General features: G+C 33.6%; 5 protein-coding genes across 6 annotated transcripts in view; 3 read left to right on the forward strand and 2 right to left on the reverse strand.

The window, feature by feature from the left end:
• The window catches only part of LOC120776580 (facilitated trehalose transporter Tret1), a 66,801-nt gene extending 65,730 nt beyond the window's left edge, over positions 1-1,071 (forward strand). For both annotated transcript variants that reach the window (XM_040107347.1, XM_040107346.1), the window contains one exon: positions 44-1,071. In XM_040107347.1, coding sequence (XP_039963281.1) covers positions 44-616 — 573 coding nt within the window. In that variant the 3' untranslated portion in view covers positions 617-1,071. The remainder of the gene's footprint in view (positions 1-43) is intronic.
• A 2,958-nt stretch (positions 1,072-4,029) lies between these two features.
• On the reverse strand, positions 4,030-5,310 carry LOC120778705 (protein-S-isoprenylcysteine O-methyltransferase). Its single transcript, XM_040110665.1, has 3 exons — positions 5,080-5,310; positions 4,652-5,023; positions 4,030-4,595 (listed from the first exon to the last, which is right to left on the reverse strand). Exons 1-3 carry the CDS (start codon positions 5,308-5,310, stop codon positions 4,308-4,310), a joined length of 891 nt encoding a protein of 296 aa, XP_039966599.1. The 3' UTR covers positions 4,030-4,307.
• Positions 5,311-6,077: 767 nt separating this feature from the next.
• On the forward strand, positions 6,078-7,015 carry LOC120778504 (10 kDa heat shock protein, mitochondrial). Its single transcript, XM_040110333.1, has 3 exons — positions 6,078-6,215; positions 6,425-6,586; positions 6,644-7,015. The coding sequence occupies exons 1-3, from the start codon at positions 6,213-6,215 to the stop codon at positions 6,785-6,787; spliced, it is 309 nt and encodes a 102-aa protein (XP_039966267.1). The 5' UTR covers positions 6,078-6,212; the 3' UTR covers positions 6,788-7,015.
• LOC120778503 (39S ribosomal protein L20, mitochondrial) lies at positions 7,002-7,824 on the reverse strand. The gene is made up of 4 exons (XM_040110332.1): positions 7,648-7,824; positions 7,457-7,567; positions 7,302-7,399; positions 7,002-7,232 (listed from the first exon to the last, which is right to left on the reverse strand). Exons 1-4 carry the CDS (start codon positions 7,732-7,734, stop codon positions 7,076-7,078), a joined length of 453 nt encoding a protein of 150 aa, XP_039966266.1. The 5' UTR covers positions 7,735-7,824; the 3' UTR covers positions 7,002-7,075.
• A 506-nt stretch (positions 7,825-8,330) lies between these two features.
• LOC120777917 (coiled-coil domain-containing protein 63) lies at positions 8,331-11,461 on the forward strand. Its single transcript, XM_040109501.1, has 8 exons — positions 8,331-8,597; positions 8,664-8,825; positions 9,915-10,019; positions 10,076-10,266; positions 10,327-10,501; positions 10,556-10,889; positions 10,950-11,124; positions 11,191-11,461. Exons 1-8 carry the CDS (start codon positions 8,535-8,537, stop codon positions 11,405-11,407), a joined length of 1,422 nt encoding a protein of 473 aa, XP_039965435.1. The 5' UTR covers positions 8,331-8,534; the 3' UTR covers positions 11,408-11,461.
• Positions 11,462-14,202: the final 2,741 nt, after the last annotated feature.

The following is a 14,202-nucleotide window of genomic DNA, read 5'->3' on the forward strand; positions in this document are numbered from 1 at the left end:
ACTACTTACTATTTTACTATTTTCTCTTCCTCTTCTTCCTTAGGACGCAAACACCGGCATTGACTCGAATCTCTCCACCATTGTCGTCGGCATCATGCAGTTCGTTGCCACTTTTGTATCGACGATTGTTGTTGACAAACTTGGACGCCGTCTATTGCTGCTCACCTCTTCCATCATCATGGCACTATCCACCATCTCCATGGGTGTCTACTTCTACCTGCAGGATCAGGATGCCGACTCAGTCACCAATATCGGCTGGTTGCCCGTCGTCAGCTTGTGCGTCTTCATTATACTCTTCTCAATCGGTTTCGGACCGGTGCCATGGTTGATGATGGGCGAGGTATTTGCTGCAGACATTAAAGGCGTGGCTGGTTCCATTGCCGGCACAACTAATTGGGTTTTGGCCTTCATTGTAACAAAGACCTTCGTGAATTTGAACGACTCCATTGGCAAAGGCCAGACCTTCTGGCTCTTCTCGGGCATCACAATCGTCGGTGTATTCTTCGTCTACTTCATTGTGCCCGAAACGAAGGGCAAGAGCTTGAACGAGATCCAAGCCGAATTGGAAGGCAAAAGTGCGAGCACAGCGCCAGCCGCAGTCAACGGCGCTGTTTAAATGAGAGCGGGAGAGAGCGAAAAAAAGATGAAAATGGAAAATAGAAGATGTGCATAACTTACAGCTGCAGAAGAGCCCACAAAGCGGAAGAGTTATCGTTTCTATTTTCTTGCAAAAACGAAAAATAGTGTCTGCAGTCGGCGCATGCGCGTTGGACCTTTGCAAAATGCATTGCATGTATTAATGCTTTTCTAATCCTATTATATTATTTGTATTTTATTAGAAAAGTATTACATAATTTTAGTTAATAACAATACATATACCGCATGATACATGATCACATACATACATACATATATCTATAGACTCTAATATTAAGCGTAAAATGTAAGCAAACACGAGAGGCAGGAAAGCAATTATTTATTAAAAAACGAAAAATCTGCAATATTTCGCTTTCCCGTTGCCTTTACTAATTCTGCAACAAAGAATTTATAATTTAATTATGTGTGTAAGAATTTTATTTGTTATTATTTTAATATGTTATTTACCGAAAATTGCATACGTACACATTTTATATATGTAAATATTTTTTTGTTGGCAACTCATAATGTTTTAAAATATTTATATACACGCACGCATATGCATATGTATTTGTGAGTGAAATTTTAATCTGTTTGTTTTGTTTAAACTGAAAAAAATTTGTATACTCACTTGTGTCTAGGAAAATGCAATTTTATGTAAAAGTTTTTATGCGTCTAATGTACATAAGCCATTTTTATTTCATAAAAATACATACCATGTAAACATTAAGAAAAGTTAATTTCGGAAAAATAATAAAAATTATTTGTTTTGTTTATTTAAAAAAAATTGTTAATTAAAATAATGAAATATAGAAATATTTTTTAAAACACAGAGTTGTAATTTAAAACAAAATAAAAGTTTTTTAATATATATATTTTTTTGTATGTAACTGTTTTTTGTTTGTATTTATATTTTTTCATAATTTATATATAAATTTTTATTTAATGGAAAATGTCATGAAAAGAAAACTCGAACAGAAAATGCAATTAAAAAATGTGTATTTATAAAATTTAAAAGTTAAATTCATTTAAAAAAAAACAATTTTTTAAATATTTTTTTTAATATTTTGTTTTCATAAATATATTATATTTTATAAAAATAAAATAAAAATAAAAAAAAAATTTAAAGAAAGGCGGTAAAGATGACATGAATAAAACTAACAGAGAAGACTGAAGGTCAAAAGGATATCCTAAAGAAAATACACTTATAATCAAATGCATGAAATGTTGAAAAGTAATGTTGTTGTAAAAGTGTAAGATGTTTTCAGAATTAGGTTAGAAGTTTAAAACGAACTGGCTGCTGCAGTAAGAAGGCAGCCCAAGGAGCAAGCGTTTGTTAATGTGTGCGTGTATAAAGTAAGATAGGATTGTTGGTAGATGAAAAATCACACAGTTTATAGTATTGAGGTTTGAAAAACTATTAGCAGCATACCACCAACCAAGCATATTAGAGTTTACAAAAACAATATATTACATAAAACAAAAAAATAATTACACAAAATACACGAACCTAACTGTAAAGTAATACAAAGCATAAAAACGCATTTAAAATAAAGAAAAAATGAACACATTCTAACCGTAAATTGCATTTTTTAATAATTTTTTACCAATTTCCTTTGTTATTGCACTTCGTCTTGTGAATGTGTTTGCGTACGCACAAAAACACACAAATATTTGAGACTTTCTACAACTAAAATTTAGAAAACCAAACTTTGTTTTAACATAACAAACTTTAAATAATAAATACCTTCTGGCAAAAAATGTTAGCAAAACGCAAATTAAATTAATTAAAGCAATATTTTGTGCTTTAAAGCAAAAAAAATAGTTCAATATTTTTTAAATTTTTAATTTCTTTTTGTTTACACTATTTTAAGTCACACTGTTTTTAATATTTTTTTCACACGAAACTATAATTGCTTGCAAGCAGCAATGTAATGTAGCATTAAATTTGTGTGCCTATTTTTTATTATTTTTTTCATTTGTTATCATTCTAAATATAAAAAACTCTTTGTAAAATATTCTAGTTCAAGTAAAGATGTGTAATAAATGTAAACATGTTTAAGCGGAAAATAAAAGAATGTCATATTAATTTTGTATATGTTTTTTATTTTTATTTATAAAATTCGAAAGCGAAAAACAGTTTTAGATCTTAAAAATTTAAAAATTTTAAATTTATGATATTATTACCAAAGCCCGCTTTTAAATAATATATCATCAAAACGAAATATCTGCTTAAAGAAAATATGTAGCTCTTAGCCCTAAAAAAAGGAAAAGTTGCGCTTGAGTGCATAAGCAATTATAATATATACAAATTGATAGAAATTGCAGCTAATAAGCCAAGCTTCGAGATATTTTTTTCTGTAGAACCGCTCTGTATAGCGAAGATGTTATGCACGCGTGCGTCTTAAGGGGTCAGTAGGGTAATATTTTTTCAAAAAAATTTTTTTCTTGCATTTTCTGTTCCCTTATACCCTTAGAATTAATATAGAAACCCACTTTACCATTGGAAGGTTTCGAAAAAGGCCTAAATATAATAATACCGTTCGACGTTCGGAGCGCTCCGAGTGCACACCTCAAACTTTAAACGCGTTTTTCTCAAAACACACTTTTTTTAAACTGGCGGACATGATTTCCGAACTACTAAACCGATTTTCTTTATTTTTTTTAAATCTTCATAAAACGCCTGGCTATCGTCACTACTTTTTTTATAATTTGTTGACAATGTTATGACAAAATTTATGTAAAAAAAAACGTTAATTACATTTTTATTTATCAAAAAATTTTCATGATTCTCGTAGGAACGATAACCATTCACGTACTTTTTAAGTATAAATTGGGTTTTTGTGTTTCAGATAATCCAAACATGAGAAATTGTGTCCGCCAGTGAAAAAAAAAATTTCTATGAAAACATGCCAGATTACCCTATTGACCCCTTGAAGAAAATAAAAAACGAGATCTCAATTTCCATAAGAATAAAGTAAGTATATCTTTAGGCGTTTCCCAAATTGGCGAACTTGTAAAAAGGTAAAGTGTTTGACAAAAGAAATCATCAGTAAACTGTTTACAGAAAAAACTTTCATTAAATTTCAATTAAAACTGCGAGTCTCCCAATGCTATTCTCGCCCGATGCGAAAAATGCATTGAATGCTGACTGAGTCGAACGATTCGACACTTGATAAATGTTTTAGCATCATTAAGTGTACTTTAAGCAAAAAATATCGAATAATTCTGGAAATCTAAAGCTGACTTATCCCCTTTAAGAGTCAACAGAAATCAGAATATTTCTCTGATAAAAATTCGAATATACAGTAAATGAGGTGCAGGTGTAAGTAGACCGATTTAGCATTTTCCACATATTAGCTATCGAAAATGTGGTAAAAACGAAAAAAATAATTATCAGTTAAATCATTTATTTGAACGTTACGTTTAATACAACTCTAATCAAGTAAAATTAGATTATATAATAATATTAGTTACTGAAATAATATGGTCGTCATAAGTTATTTGTTTACAGTTTTGTTAATAAAAATACTTACAAATACAACACTTTATGCTCTCTTAATTACCTAAATAGAAATAGATATTGTGAGAAATTAGTTTTAATATTTTTCATTTAAATGCACAGCACATTGATGCAGCTCCATTCCAACCTAATCTGCACATTCAGGCAGCTAATCGAGGGTATAACCCCTGATGCATGGCAAACCTGTGGGTACATTTTGCTGATATTTGTGATAATCGGAGCGAAAGAAATTTAGTAATGTTATTTCCTCCATGAAGATTCGATCGTGGAAGAACTTCCATGATACGATTGTGTAAATCAATATACACACAGGATTGAGCAGTATTATTTGCGTGCCCACAGACCACCAGAACCAGCCCACATAAGACGGATGCCGCATATACGAGTAAATACCGTGCGTTATCAATTTGTGGTTATCTGCTTTTTCATGTTGAACCTGAAAAAATAAAACTGATTATATTTTATGTGCTAAAATATACTTAGGTTACATACCAGATGCGTAAAACTATTCCGCGCGGTAATCATAGCTACCTTCCTAATAACTTCACCAATTGCACATAACACCACACCGAGTAGCCAAATGTAATAGAAGCTTTTAAAGCTAGGCAGCAACCACACTTCCAAAGCAAACTCTATCCAGCTGGCTATAGCTGCCAGAGCATAGTGAATTGAGTGGTTTAAAATAAAAGAATCTGTAGAAAGACTGTTTGGATTGCACCATGCAATGGCAAGAAATTCTGAGTAATGGAAGAACGCCATAAAGAAAGCATAAACTCCAAATTGCTTTAATTCATCAGGCGCAAACAAAACCACTAGTATGCTAGCCGCTTCCATAAAACCCAAAAATGTGGAACGAATTGCAATCTGCAAGAGTTTATATATATGAAATAGCATCAATGCATATGCAGTGATTTGCTTACCTGGTAATCATTATCGCGCAGTAAATAACGTATCACCATATTTATCAGTGCATAATACAGAACCGGGCCCCACATTGCAGCACCCCAAACATTTGGTACCGTACCATAGTAGATTTGTGGTACAGTAGCTAAAAGCACTATAATAGTAGTCGTCAGGTAGCAATATAAACTTAAACGTCCTTCGTGGCACAATTTATTGTCCATGGGTGCTGTCCTTTGGCTGGTATTCATGACCGTCTCCGACAGCCGCAATAAACTGCTCGGCGTTAAACTTACTTATCAAACTTTATTTGTGCTACAAAATTAGAGCTGAATATTTCTACACTTTTGCGGCATTAACCAAACTTTGTGCAATTTATGTCATATAAATAAATGAAAGTATCCTCCGCGATATAAACAAACTACCAGCTGTTGTAGTGAGTTGCCACACTGCGAATACTTTTCACTTTAAAAAAGCTTACATAAAATGTGATGAAAATGTTTTGAGGTATTCTCATGCAGATGTTAACGAATAGTCTTGGATTGATGCGAGTATCACTTCACATTTGTTGCACTTTAAATTACTAAATTTTAGAATAACAATCCCGGAACTCGGAATTATATATAGCGATGTTATGGTTTTTGATATATTTGCCTCTGAAGTACAAAAACTCCACCATTTAAGTGCTGTTTTTTCGATTTACCCATATAATAAATTCTACAATTTTATATTTTAACTTTTATATCCATTAACAATTCAATGATTCGTTTCTAAAGCGGGGAATTCTGTTCTAAATTTTAGCCCTTTTATTTACTAAAAAATATTTTATGTTCATTATCTTCTAAATTCATAATAAAATATATGCAGACTACAGTCTTCTTCTAAATAGTTGGTGAATACCCTTATTGAGTCGAGTAAATAACTCAGGTATACACTTTTTCGTGCTTTTTCTAGTACCAATATGTGGGTTGCCTGTCGCCATTCTTGGAAGAAGTTCATCGAAAAATTCATTATCAAATTCTGATTAGTCGAATTAGGACGTACCGCACGTGTCTGCGCAAGCTTTTGATTTTCATTAAACCAGCGAACAAAGGAATAATTCCTGTTTTACAAGACTTATCTCGCATTTAAAACTAAAAGAAAATAAATTAAAATGGTTAGTACATCATTATTATTAACTACATAAAATACTTTGTGTTGTGGAATGAAGTGATCGTTCTCGATGTTTCTGCGGCAGAAAGATAATTTTAACATTGCCGGCTGTTTTACACATGGGTGTTGTGTAACATGGAAACAACTCGAAATTTATTTTGTTTGCTACATGGTGAAAGATAAAGTTGTTTACAATTATTTGTCTTTTTATAGGCACAAGTTATTAAAAGAATCTTACCCACTTTGGACCGCATTCTGATTCAACGTGCTGAGGCCATCACTACCACAAAGGGTGGTATTGTGCTTCCAGAAACATCGGTGGGCAAAGTCCTCCAAGGTACTGTCGTTGCTGTTGGACCCGGTGCCAGAAATCCTGTATGTAGTAAACTTTTATTTAAAAAAATAATATACTAATAACAATTAATTTTATAGCAAAATGGTAACTACATCCCAGTGGGCGTGAAAGAAGGTGACCGTGTGCTGTTACCTGAATTCGGTGGCACTAAAGTGGAGCTGGAGGATAAGAAAGAGTACATTCTTTTCCGCGAATCGGACATTCTTGCCAAATTGGAATAGAATTCTCGAATTATTAACTATAAACGCTTGGTCGTTTTCATAATGTGAATAGTGTATGACCTTTTGTTTGAGATAAGAGGTTCAAAATTTTGTTTCTTAGTTTGTAAATTCCATTTACTATGATGTAGACTAGTTTACAAAATGTTTGCACATTATTGGTGCGTTCATGTAAACGTGTTGTGTGGTTTGAAAAGAAAATAAAACGGTTTTACGCTTTGTTTCTGGAAATATATTTTTATTTAAATTTTAAAACATGGTCCATCAGTTAATTGTTCTAAACACTAGTTACTAATCTAACTTTAAGTTGGCCAAGCCATAAACTTGGTTCATTACTGATCGCTCTTTTAGGCCTGGTAATGAATCGACAACAGCACGCTCCCTGGATAATTTAACTAACGATTCGAATGACTTCGGTTCCCAAATAGCAAGATCGGCTAATGCTTTTCTGTAAATAATAAAAGAGCTCAGAATATATACATTTTCCTATACAAGCAGTCATTTTGCAGATATATACTTGTTTAATAAAATGTTGTTGCGCGAAAGTGTCTCCTTGAATGTTTCAAGAGTAATTCCATATTGTTCACAACCGGCTTGTACACGTTTATTCCACAACTGTAATACCGAACTTTAAATTGTTTATTTCAGGGGATATACTACAACAATACTCACTTCCGCCATATCCATTTTCTTCAGCTTACGGCCCTTTGTGGCATACACTAAAGCTCTGTGAACATAGCGAACCGCTACAGAATAGCAGTTACGTTTTCGTCCACGAAAGTGCTATTGTATAAAATAGTTATTAATAAACCGTTTAATTGAAATATGAATACAGTAACTCGGGTTCGCTGTTAAACACTTACAGCCGCAAGCTTGAATATCCTTCGCTTTCGCCAGAATTCATCAGGACCCTTAGATCGTACAAACAATGCAAGCGTCGGTGATACCATTTTTTATTAAAAACTTTAGCTAATGAACAATTTTCTGTAAATCTTTACACTTTGTTATTATGAGATTTACATAACCTAGTTTTGGTTGTGCAGATGAATTTTTTGACAGTTGGACGAATGAATAAATTCAAGATATTCATTTTGATCAGCCGGTGTTGTATATACAGGGTGGTTTGAAGTACTTTATAATTAATTGTTTTGGTATAGTATGTATATATGTATATGTATTTACATATAATTCTATAGTAAATATAAGAATATAAAGGCAAAGTTATACGATTTGGTATATCGCACGACCTGACGGCCCCAGTATTTTTCTAATTAACGTTAATTTATATTATTTTTCAAAAAAAAATTCTAGCACTGAGCTAAGGTGTCAGTTTGTAACCGGATGTGGTTGGCACCAGCTGTTCCTGTTTGGCAATTATTAATTTACTAGTTTAAATTAGGGAAATAAAAGTATAATGACTGAAAGAAAATGCCGCTTTTTTAAGAAAATCGGGTTTGTTGATGTGAAAGTAGTTCACATTAAAGAACTAAGGAGAAGGGAAGTTTATTATGTTGCATATATTTTTTTTTTTTTGCAGTATTGTTCGGAGCCAGTATGAATGTAAATACATAAATATGTTTATAAGTGTAGGTTTAAGACCTGTTGCTGTCGTAGCTTGGTGATAATACAGAATTTTCCCGTTGCCATGACTTTTGATATTTACGGCTAGTAAATTAATCAGTGATAACACAAGCATAACTTTGGATATTGTTAATATCAGAATTACATTTTAGAGTAATTAATAAAAAACATGACAGATCAAAATGAGTTAGATCAATTAGCTGCAGCAGAACTAGAGAGACTGCAGCGACAAGTAATTAACAGCAAAGTATCAAATTTTATATTTTGTAATTAATTGTAATACTATAATTTATGTCAGCATCGTACTTTGCAATTGGAGCTTCGTGGTTTACTTGAAGAAAAGGCTAAGCAGTTGAAGAAACAGAATCACATGATCACAGTCTTGCAACAAGAACATCAGAAGTTAAAGGACGAAATTAACACATTGGAGAGCGGAACACATGCCAGGAAGAATACAAATGTAATTAATATACGGCTTTCATATATGAATTTGTCAATTGAAGGAAAGCAGTTTTCTGCTCACAATGTTTAAGAGCTTGACACGATCATAGCACGAACGTTAGATTTATATAAACCCCTGTCTTCGAAAAATACGGGTGACCCGGTGTTGATACATATTAAACTTTGTATTCTTAACCGTTTTATATTCTCCAAATGAAAAAAACTGACAATTTTTTTTACCACAAAAGTTCCAACAAGTTTGCCCATTATGGTAGACCGAAAGCATTACCATTTTAATGAAGAATTCCATGAATTATTCTTTCAACCCACGAATGCAACCGATTTTGATTTGATCTAAAGGAGCAAGAGGTCAAATATATGTAATTCAAACTTAGCATAGTTTAATTCTTGTATATGATCAAATTTTACAGAGATGTCTCAAAAATTCGACTAAATAGTCCAGAATTATGTTTTGCAAAAGGAAAGTACAAGTTTCGATGGGTCACAGTATTTCCTTTACATTAGTAATTTACATTTGTAGTACAACTATGACTTCCAAATATCGATATTAGAGGCAAATATAGCCGTGGTAATGAGGTTGAACTTCAATTCTACAGCATTATGATCAAGAATAACAGAAGATGTAGTTTTGGCATTTTTTTACCGTTGATTTTTTGGAGTACGTTTGACAGAGTTCATTCAGTTTAAATTTTCAATACCAAATTTGTACAACGAAGAAAAACGATCACGTGATAAAGCTTTCAAGCTGTCCTAAACTTATGCACTTAAAGTGGGTTTCGGTTACAGTGAGGCAATTAATTCGAATTTGCCGATCTTCTGACATTCAAACGGTTACGATCAAATTTTCTGCACTAAAATTGTTATTCCTAATCGCTGACTATTCTTGTATTAAATTTTTGAAAGTTTTCTCATGTTAGAAATAAATCATTAGGTTAACAGCTGGTGGAGACTTTATTAATGTGAAGAAAAAATATGTACACCTTATAGAGACTCGAACTTAATACACGTCTACGACACGTATTCTATATAATTTGATTATTTTGTGTTTTAAATACTAGGTACTAAATCCCGATTGATTTCTTTGTAGAAAGAAAAACGCTTGAGTTATTTGCAAAGACAAAATGTTGACCTTCAGCAAATTTTGCAAGGCGAACGCGTAAAGCTTTGGGAACTGGAAGGCCACCTAAAGAAAGTTAGTAGCGATTTCCTTTGGTTTTCAATTTCCGAAAAAAATTCTCTATTATATAGGTGGAAAAGGAAATTGAGGGTTTGCGAAAGAATGAAGTGACTGATAGTTGCTATAAGGAGAGCATTGGTAAAGTGCAAAAGAGCGTTGTCAAGTTGGAGAATCGCTTGGACGTGGTTAACAAAAAATGCAGCGACGTTTTGACGGAGAACTGCAAATTGCGAAACTCCATAAATCACATGTTGCAGGATCGGTGCATACACTTCATGTATTTTTAGAATTATTTCAAAATTTTTAACCAACACTTTTCCAGCTCGAATTTCAACGACATGTGGCAGACAATGGTCACACAATTTAATGAGGGTAAGAAATACATTATGGAGCTAATAGATCAGTCTACAGTGGCCTTTGATTTACGCGAAGAGCTTTGCAACAAATTACAAGTGCTCAAGGACCGCAGTGAGAACGATAAAATTATGCATATACAGGTAAGATACAGCACTCTGTGCTCTTCATAAACTCCCTTTTTCATGTTCTTATAGGAAATGCGTGAGATGCAACGTCGCCTCGAACATGATGCGAAATTGCAGAAGTTCTTCGACATTAAAGGCAAGAAGCGTCTAAATCCCGAGCTGGAGCAACGTGAGGCCAACAAAAAGCTCGCATTGAAAGAAAACTTTGAGCGACAGTTGGAGGAATATCATGCCATCATTGATGATATTAAAGAACTATATGCGGTGGAGGATACAGACTCTCTGACAGCACAATTCAAGCGCCAGGAAGAGGAAAACTTTGCACTCTTCAGTTACGTTAATGAGTTGAGTCACGAAGTAGAGACTTTGAATGAGACCACACAAGAATTGAGCGAAGAAATTGGTAAAAGTTTATTTTTATTAGAAATATAGAAATCGCATGAAATTATTGTTATGCTTACAGAACGACAACAGGCTGAACACGAAGAGAAGGAGCTAAAGCAGAAAACAGAAGCTTTAGATTACTTAAATAGCGAACTGGAAAAGATTGAACTGGCAGCCAAGGAGGCAAGCGATAGAGAGTTGGCACTGCATACGCGTTTGGATCAAATGTTGCAGGGAATTTTAGAGATTTTCAAGTTAACGCACACTTTTTTTATTAACATTTAGTAAATATATTTCAAACATTTTTTCTTTCTCTTTAGACTTTTATCTTGCGATGATGCTCCAATATTAAACGTGCTGAGCTCAAAAACAGTATTAACGGTTCATAATGTTAAACTTTTCGTTGGCGTAATTGAGCGCCGAATAAATACCGTTATTAGCAATGTGAACGTGGATGAATCTTCGACCAAAATATTGGGTAGAAAGGATCGTGTTCCAAAGTTTAATATCAAAGAGTCAGCGAAGGGAAAAAACTAATTTATTGTATCGGAAAAAACGCACTGTACGGATTATTATAATATATTTATTAATAGAAACCTTTATGCATTACTACATATTTATATATTATTCCATGTATTTTATTTTATTCTATGAAATAAAACTGTAGCGCTGCATATGGTAGTTACTGTTTCTTTAATGAAACTCAAACAATATTTCGATCCGGATTTTATCTATCTTAAGCCTTATTCTTAGTCGCTTTAAAGACTGTGTATCTACAAAGTACTATATCAGGTTATACCTGTAGAAAAAAAAGTCTGAGCGAAGCCGGATTTTATGCAGCAAATTACTGCTGCTGAGATAGCTTTCCAAATTATATTGGGAATGCTTTCTTTCACTGCAACGACAACAACATAAGTAAGGAAGTGAGCAACGACTCTTGGGTATAAAACATATCCCTATCCAACTGGTTAATCTATATTCTGTTTGAGATAAGAAAGAGTTTTGCAAACGGGAGGGACTCGGTTGTTGGCGGATAAGAAGAGAGTCTGAGAATCCTCAAGAGGCTTGGCAACTTGCGTAAAATTTCTTAGGTCCGTAAAAGTTAAGAGGAATAACAATATAAATTCCTTCCTTTAGCATTGTTTGATATAATTTACAGTAATCTAAGTTGTGAATTTTGCAATTCAGTTCGGTTCTCACAATAAAGCAAATAGTACACATTCTGTTTTGATGCTTAAAAGACAATGCAATGTAAAACATTGCCTTTATTGCCTAACTAAAAAGCAGCGAGTGCATCATGCACTTACTGTTAAAATCGCGTGCTGTATGAGTGAAAAATAAGAAAAGAAATGTTAGAAAATCATTTCGATTTAAATTTTTATAATTGAAGTGCGTTTCATAATTTTTTTAAACTATTATTTGTAATAATAGTACAATTAAAATACACTTATGTACATATGTGTATATGTACATACTACTGTGATCAAGTTGAAAGGTGAATTTTGTCCATTTCATCTCCTTCAAAGTAATCCCCTCCCGCCGCAATACACTTATGCCAACGAATTTTTCAGCAGCATAACATTTGGAAAAATCCTCCATCAGAGCCTTCTAAGGTTCAGCTTTTTTTATTCTCAATTGAGTCAAAACGGTGTCCTTGGGGTTGTCATGTGAATTTGCTGAATAGCCAGAAGTTACACGAAGGTAAATCAGGCGAATGCTTCGGTTGTAGCACGATATTATGTATGTATGTATGTATGTACATACATATATCTATAAAAATGAATCGCAAAATGTGTTGCTAAGCGCACAACTCATCAACGCCTGGACCAATTTTGCAATTCTTTTTTTTTAATGTTCGTTGAGGTTCAAGGATGGTTTTTACGGCAAGAAAAATTCGAATAATTGCCGGAAAACCCCTAAAAACAGCCCTTTTCTTTTTCTCATACAAACGAATGAATGTTGGTTTGTTAGTAACGTAAGAGAACGGCTGAACCAATCTTGATGAAATATTCAGAGGTTGTTCGTTATGGATCGGGGAAGGTTTAGAAATAAAAATACCTTATACTTTTCATGAGGAAAAGTCGGAAAATTCCATAATTCCAAAAGTAACTTTTTTTCAATTTTTGTTTGTTTTGTTTTTCAATATTTTGATTTGTAAATTATTTGAATCGTTCAATGTCGGTTGCTTGCTTTTTTATTCCGGATATTCAAAAGAAAAATTATTATTATGCGGTGACATACGTGCGGAACTATGGACAGCACGACTTTTCAAACAACACTTACGATGTTTGATGGGCTTTATCTTGAAGCAACGGATATGTGGCGCTGTTAGATGGTAGATGTACTCTGTTGAGTGGCAAAAGTGAGGTTTGCCGCACACACATTCCTTTTTGGATGGTGGTTACACCAGATCAAATTGATGAAATCATTTCTGCTGAAATCCAGTATTATTCGAAGTGATGAAAACACATATGGTTCATGGACCTTGCGGACACCACAATCCCACTTCGGTTTGTATGTCAGACAATAAATGCACCAAACACTATCCACGTGCTTTTATTTCTGAAACACAAACTATCAATGATAGATATCCACTCTATTGGCGTCGCTCACAAGACGACAATGGCAGAACATTCAGCATTAAATTTATAATAGTGAATATCGAAGTTGACAACACACGGATCGTACTATATTCGCCATTATTGTCTAATTTACATACATTCACAACTCATATCAATGTTGAGTATTGCAGTTTGGTGTAATCGATAAAATACGTTTGTAATTACGTCCCCAAAGGAAGCAACATGGCGGTTATTGGTCTTGAACACTTCGGACACTTTTCGCGATAAACATTTCGACATATCAGCCTTCAAATACGCGTCAATTATGGAATACGAACAAAAATGACATTGCCGAAGACATTTTACATCGTCTTCGCTAAAAATTGGAAATGGGTCGACTCCGGTTGATACTTCCGGTGGTTTGATATCAATTCCATCTTCCCTTTATCAATTCACGAAAGATGAACTCATCACGAATGTTCGGACATTGGCCAAATTATCGTAACTACGATTCCTTAAGTGCACGCGCAATGTTAGCTGCCAAAAATACCGATGTTGTTGACTTAAACTGGAAGATTCAAAGTCAAATTCCGGGAGACTTGCGCTCATACAAATCGATCGATCGTCTTGACAATGAAGACGACGCCGTGAATTATCCTGTGGAATTTCTAAATTGTTTGGTCAGGCTTGGTATATCACAAGGATAGTCGCATAGTGCGTGGCATCAAATTTGGAAATGCTATGTTTTTCACACAGTCAGATATACGTGGC

This window comes from Bactrocera tryoni, chromosome 5 (assembly GCF_016617805.1).
Source record: "Bactrocera tryoni isolate S06 chromosome 5, CSIRO_BtryS06_freeze2, whole genome shotgun sequence".
Classification (NCBI taxonomy): Eukaryota; Metazoa; Arthropoda; class Insecta; order Diptera; family Tephritidae; genus Bactrocera; species Bactrocera tryoni.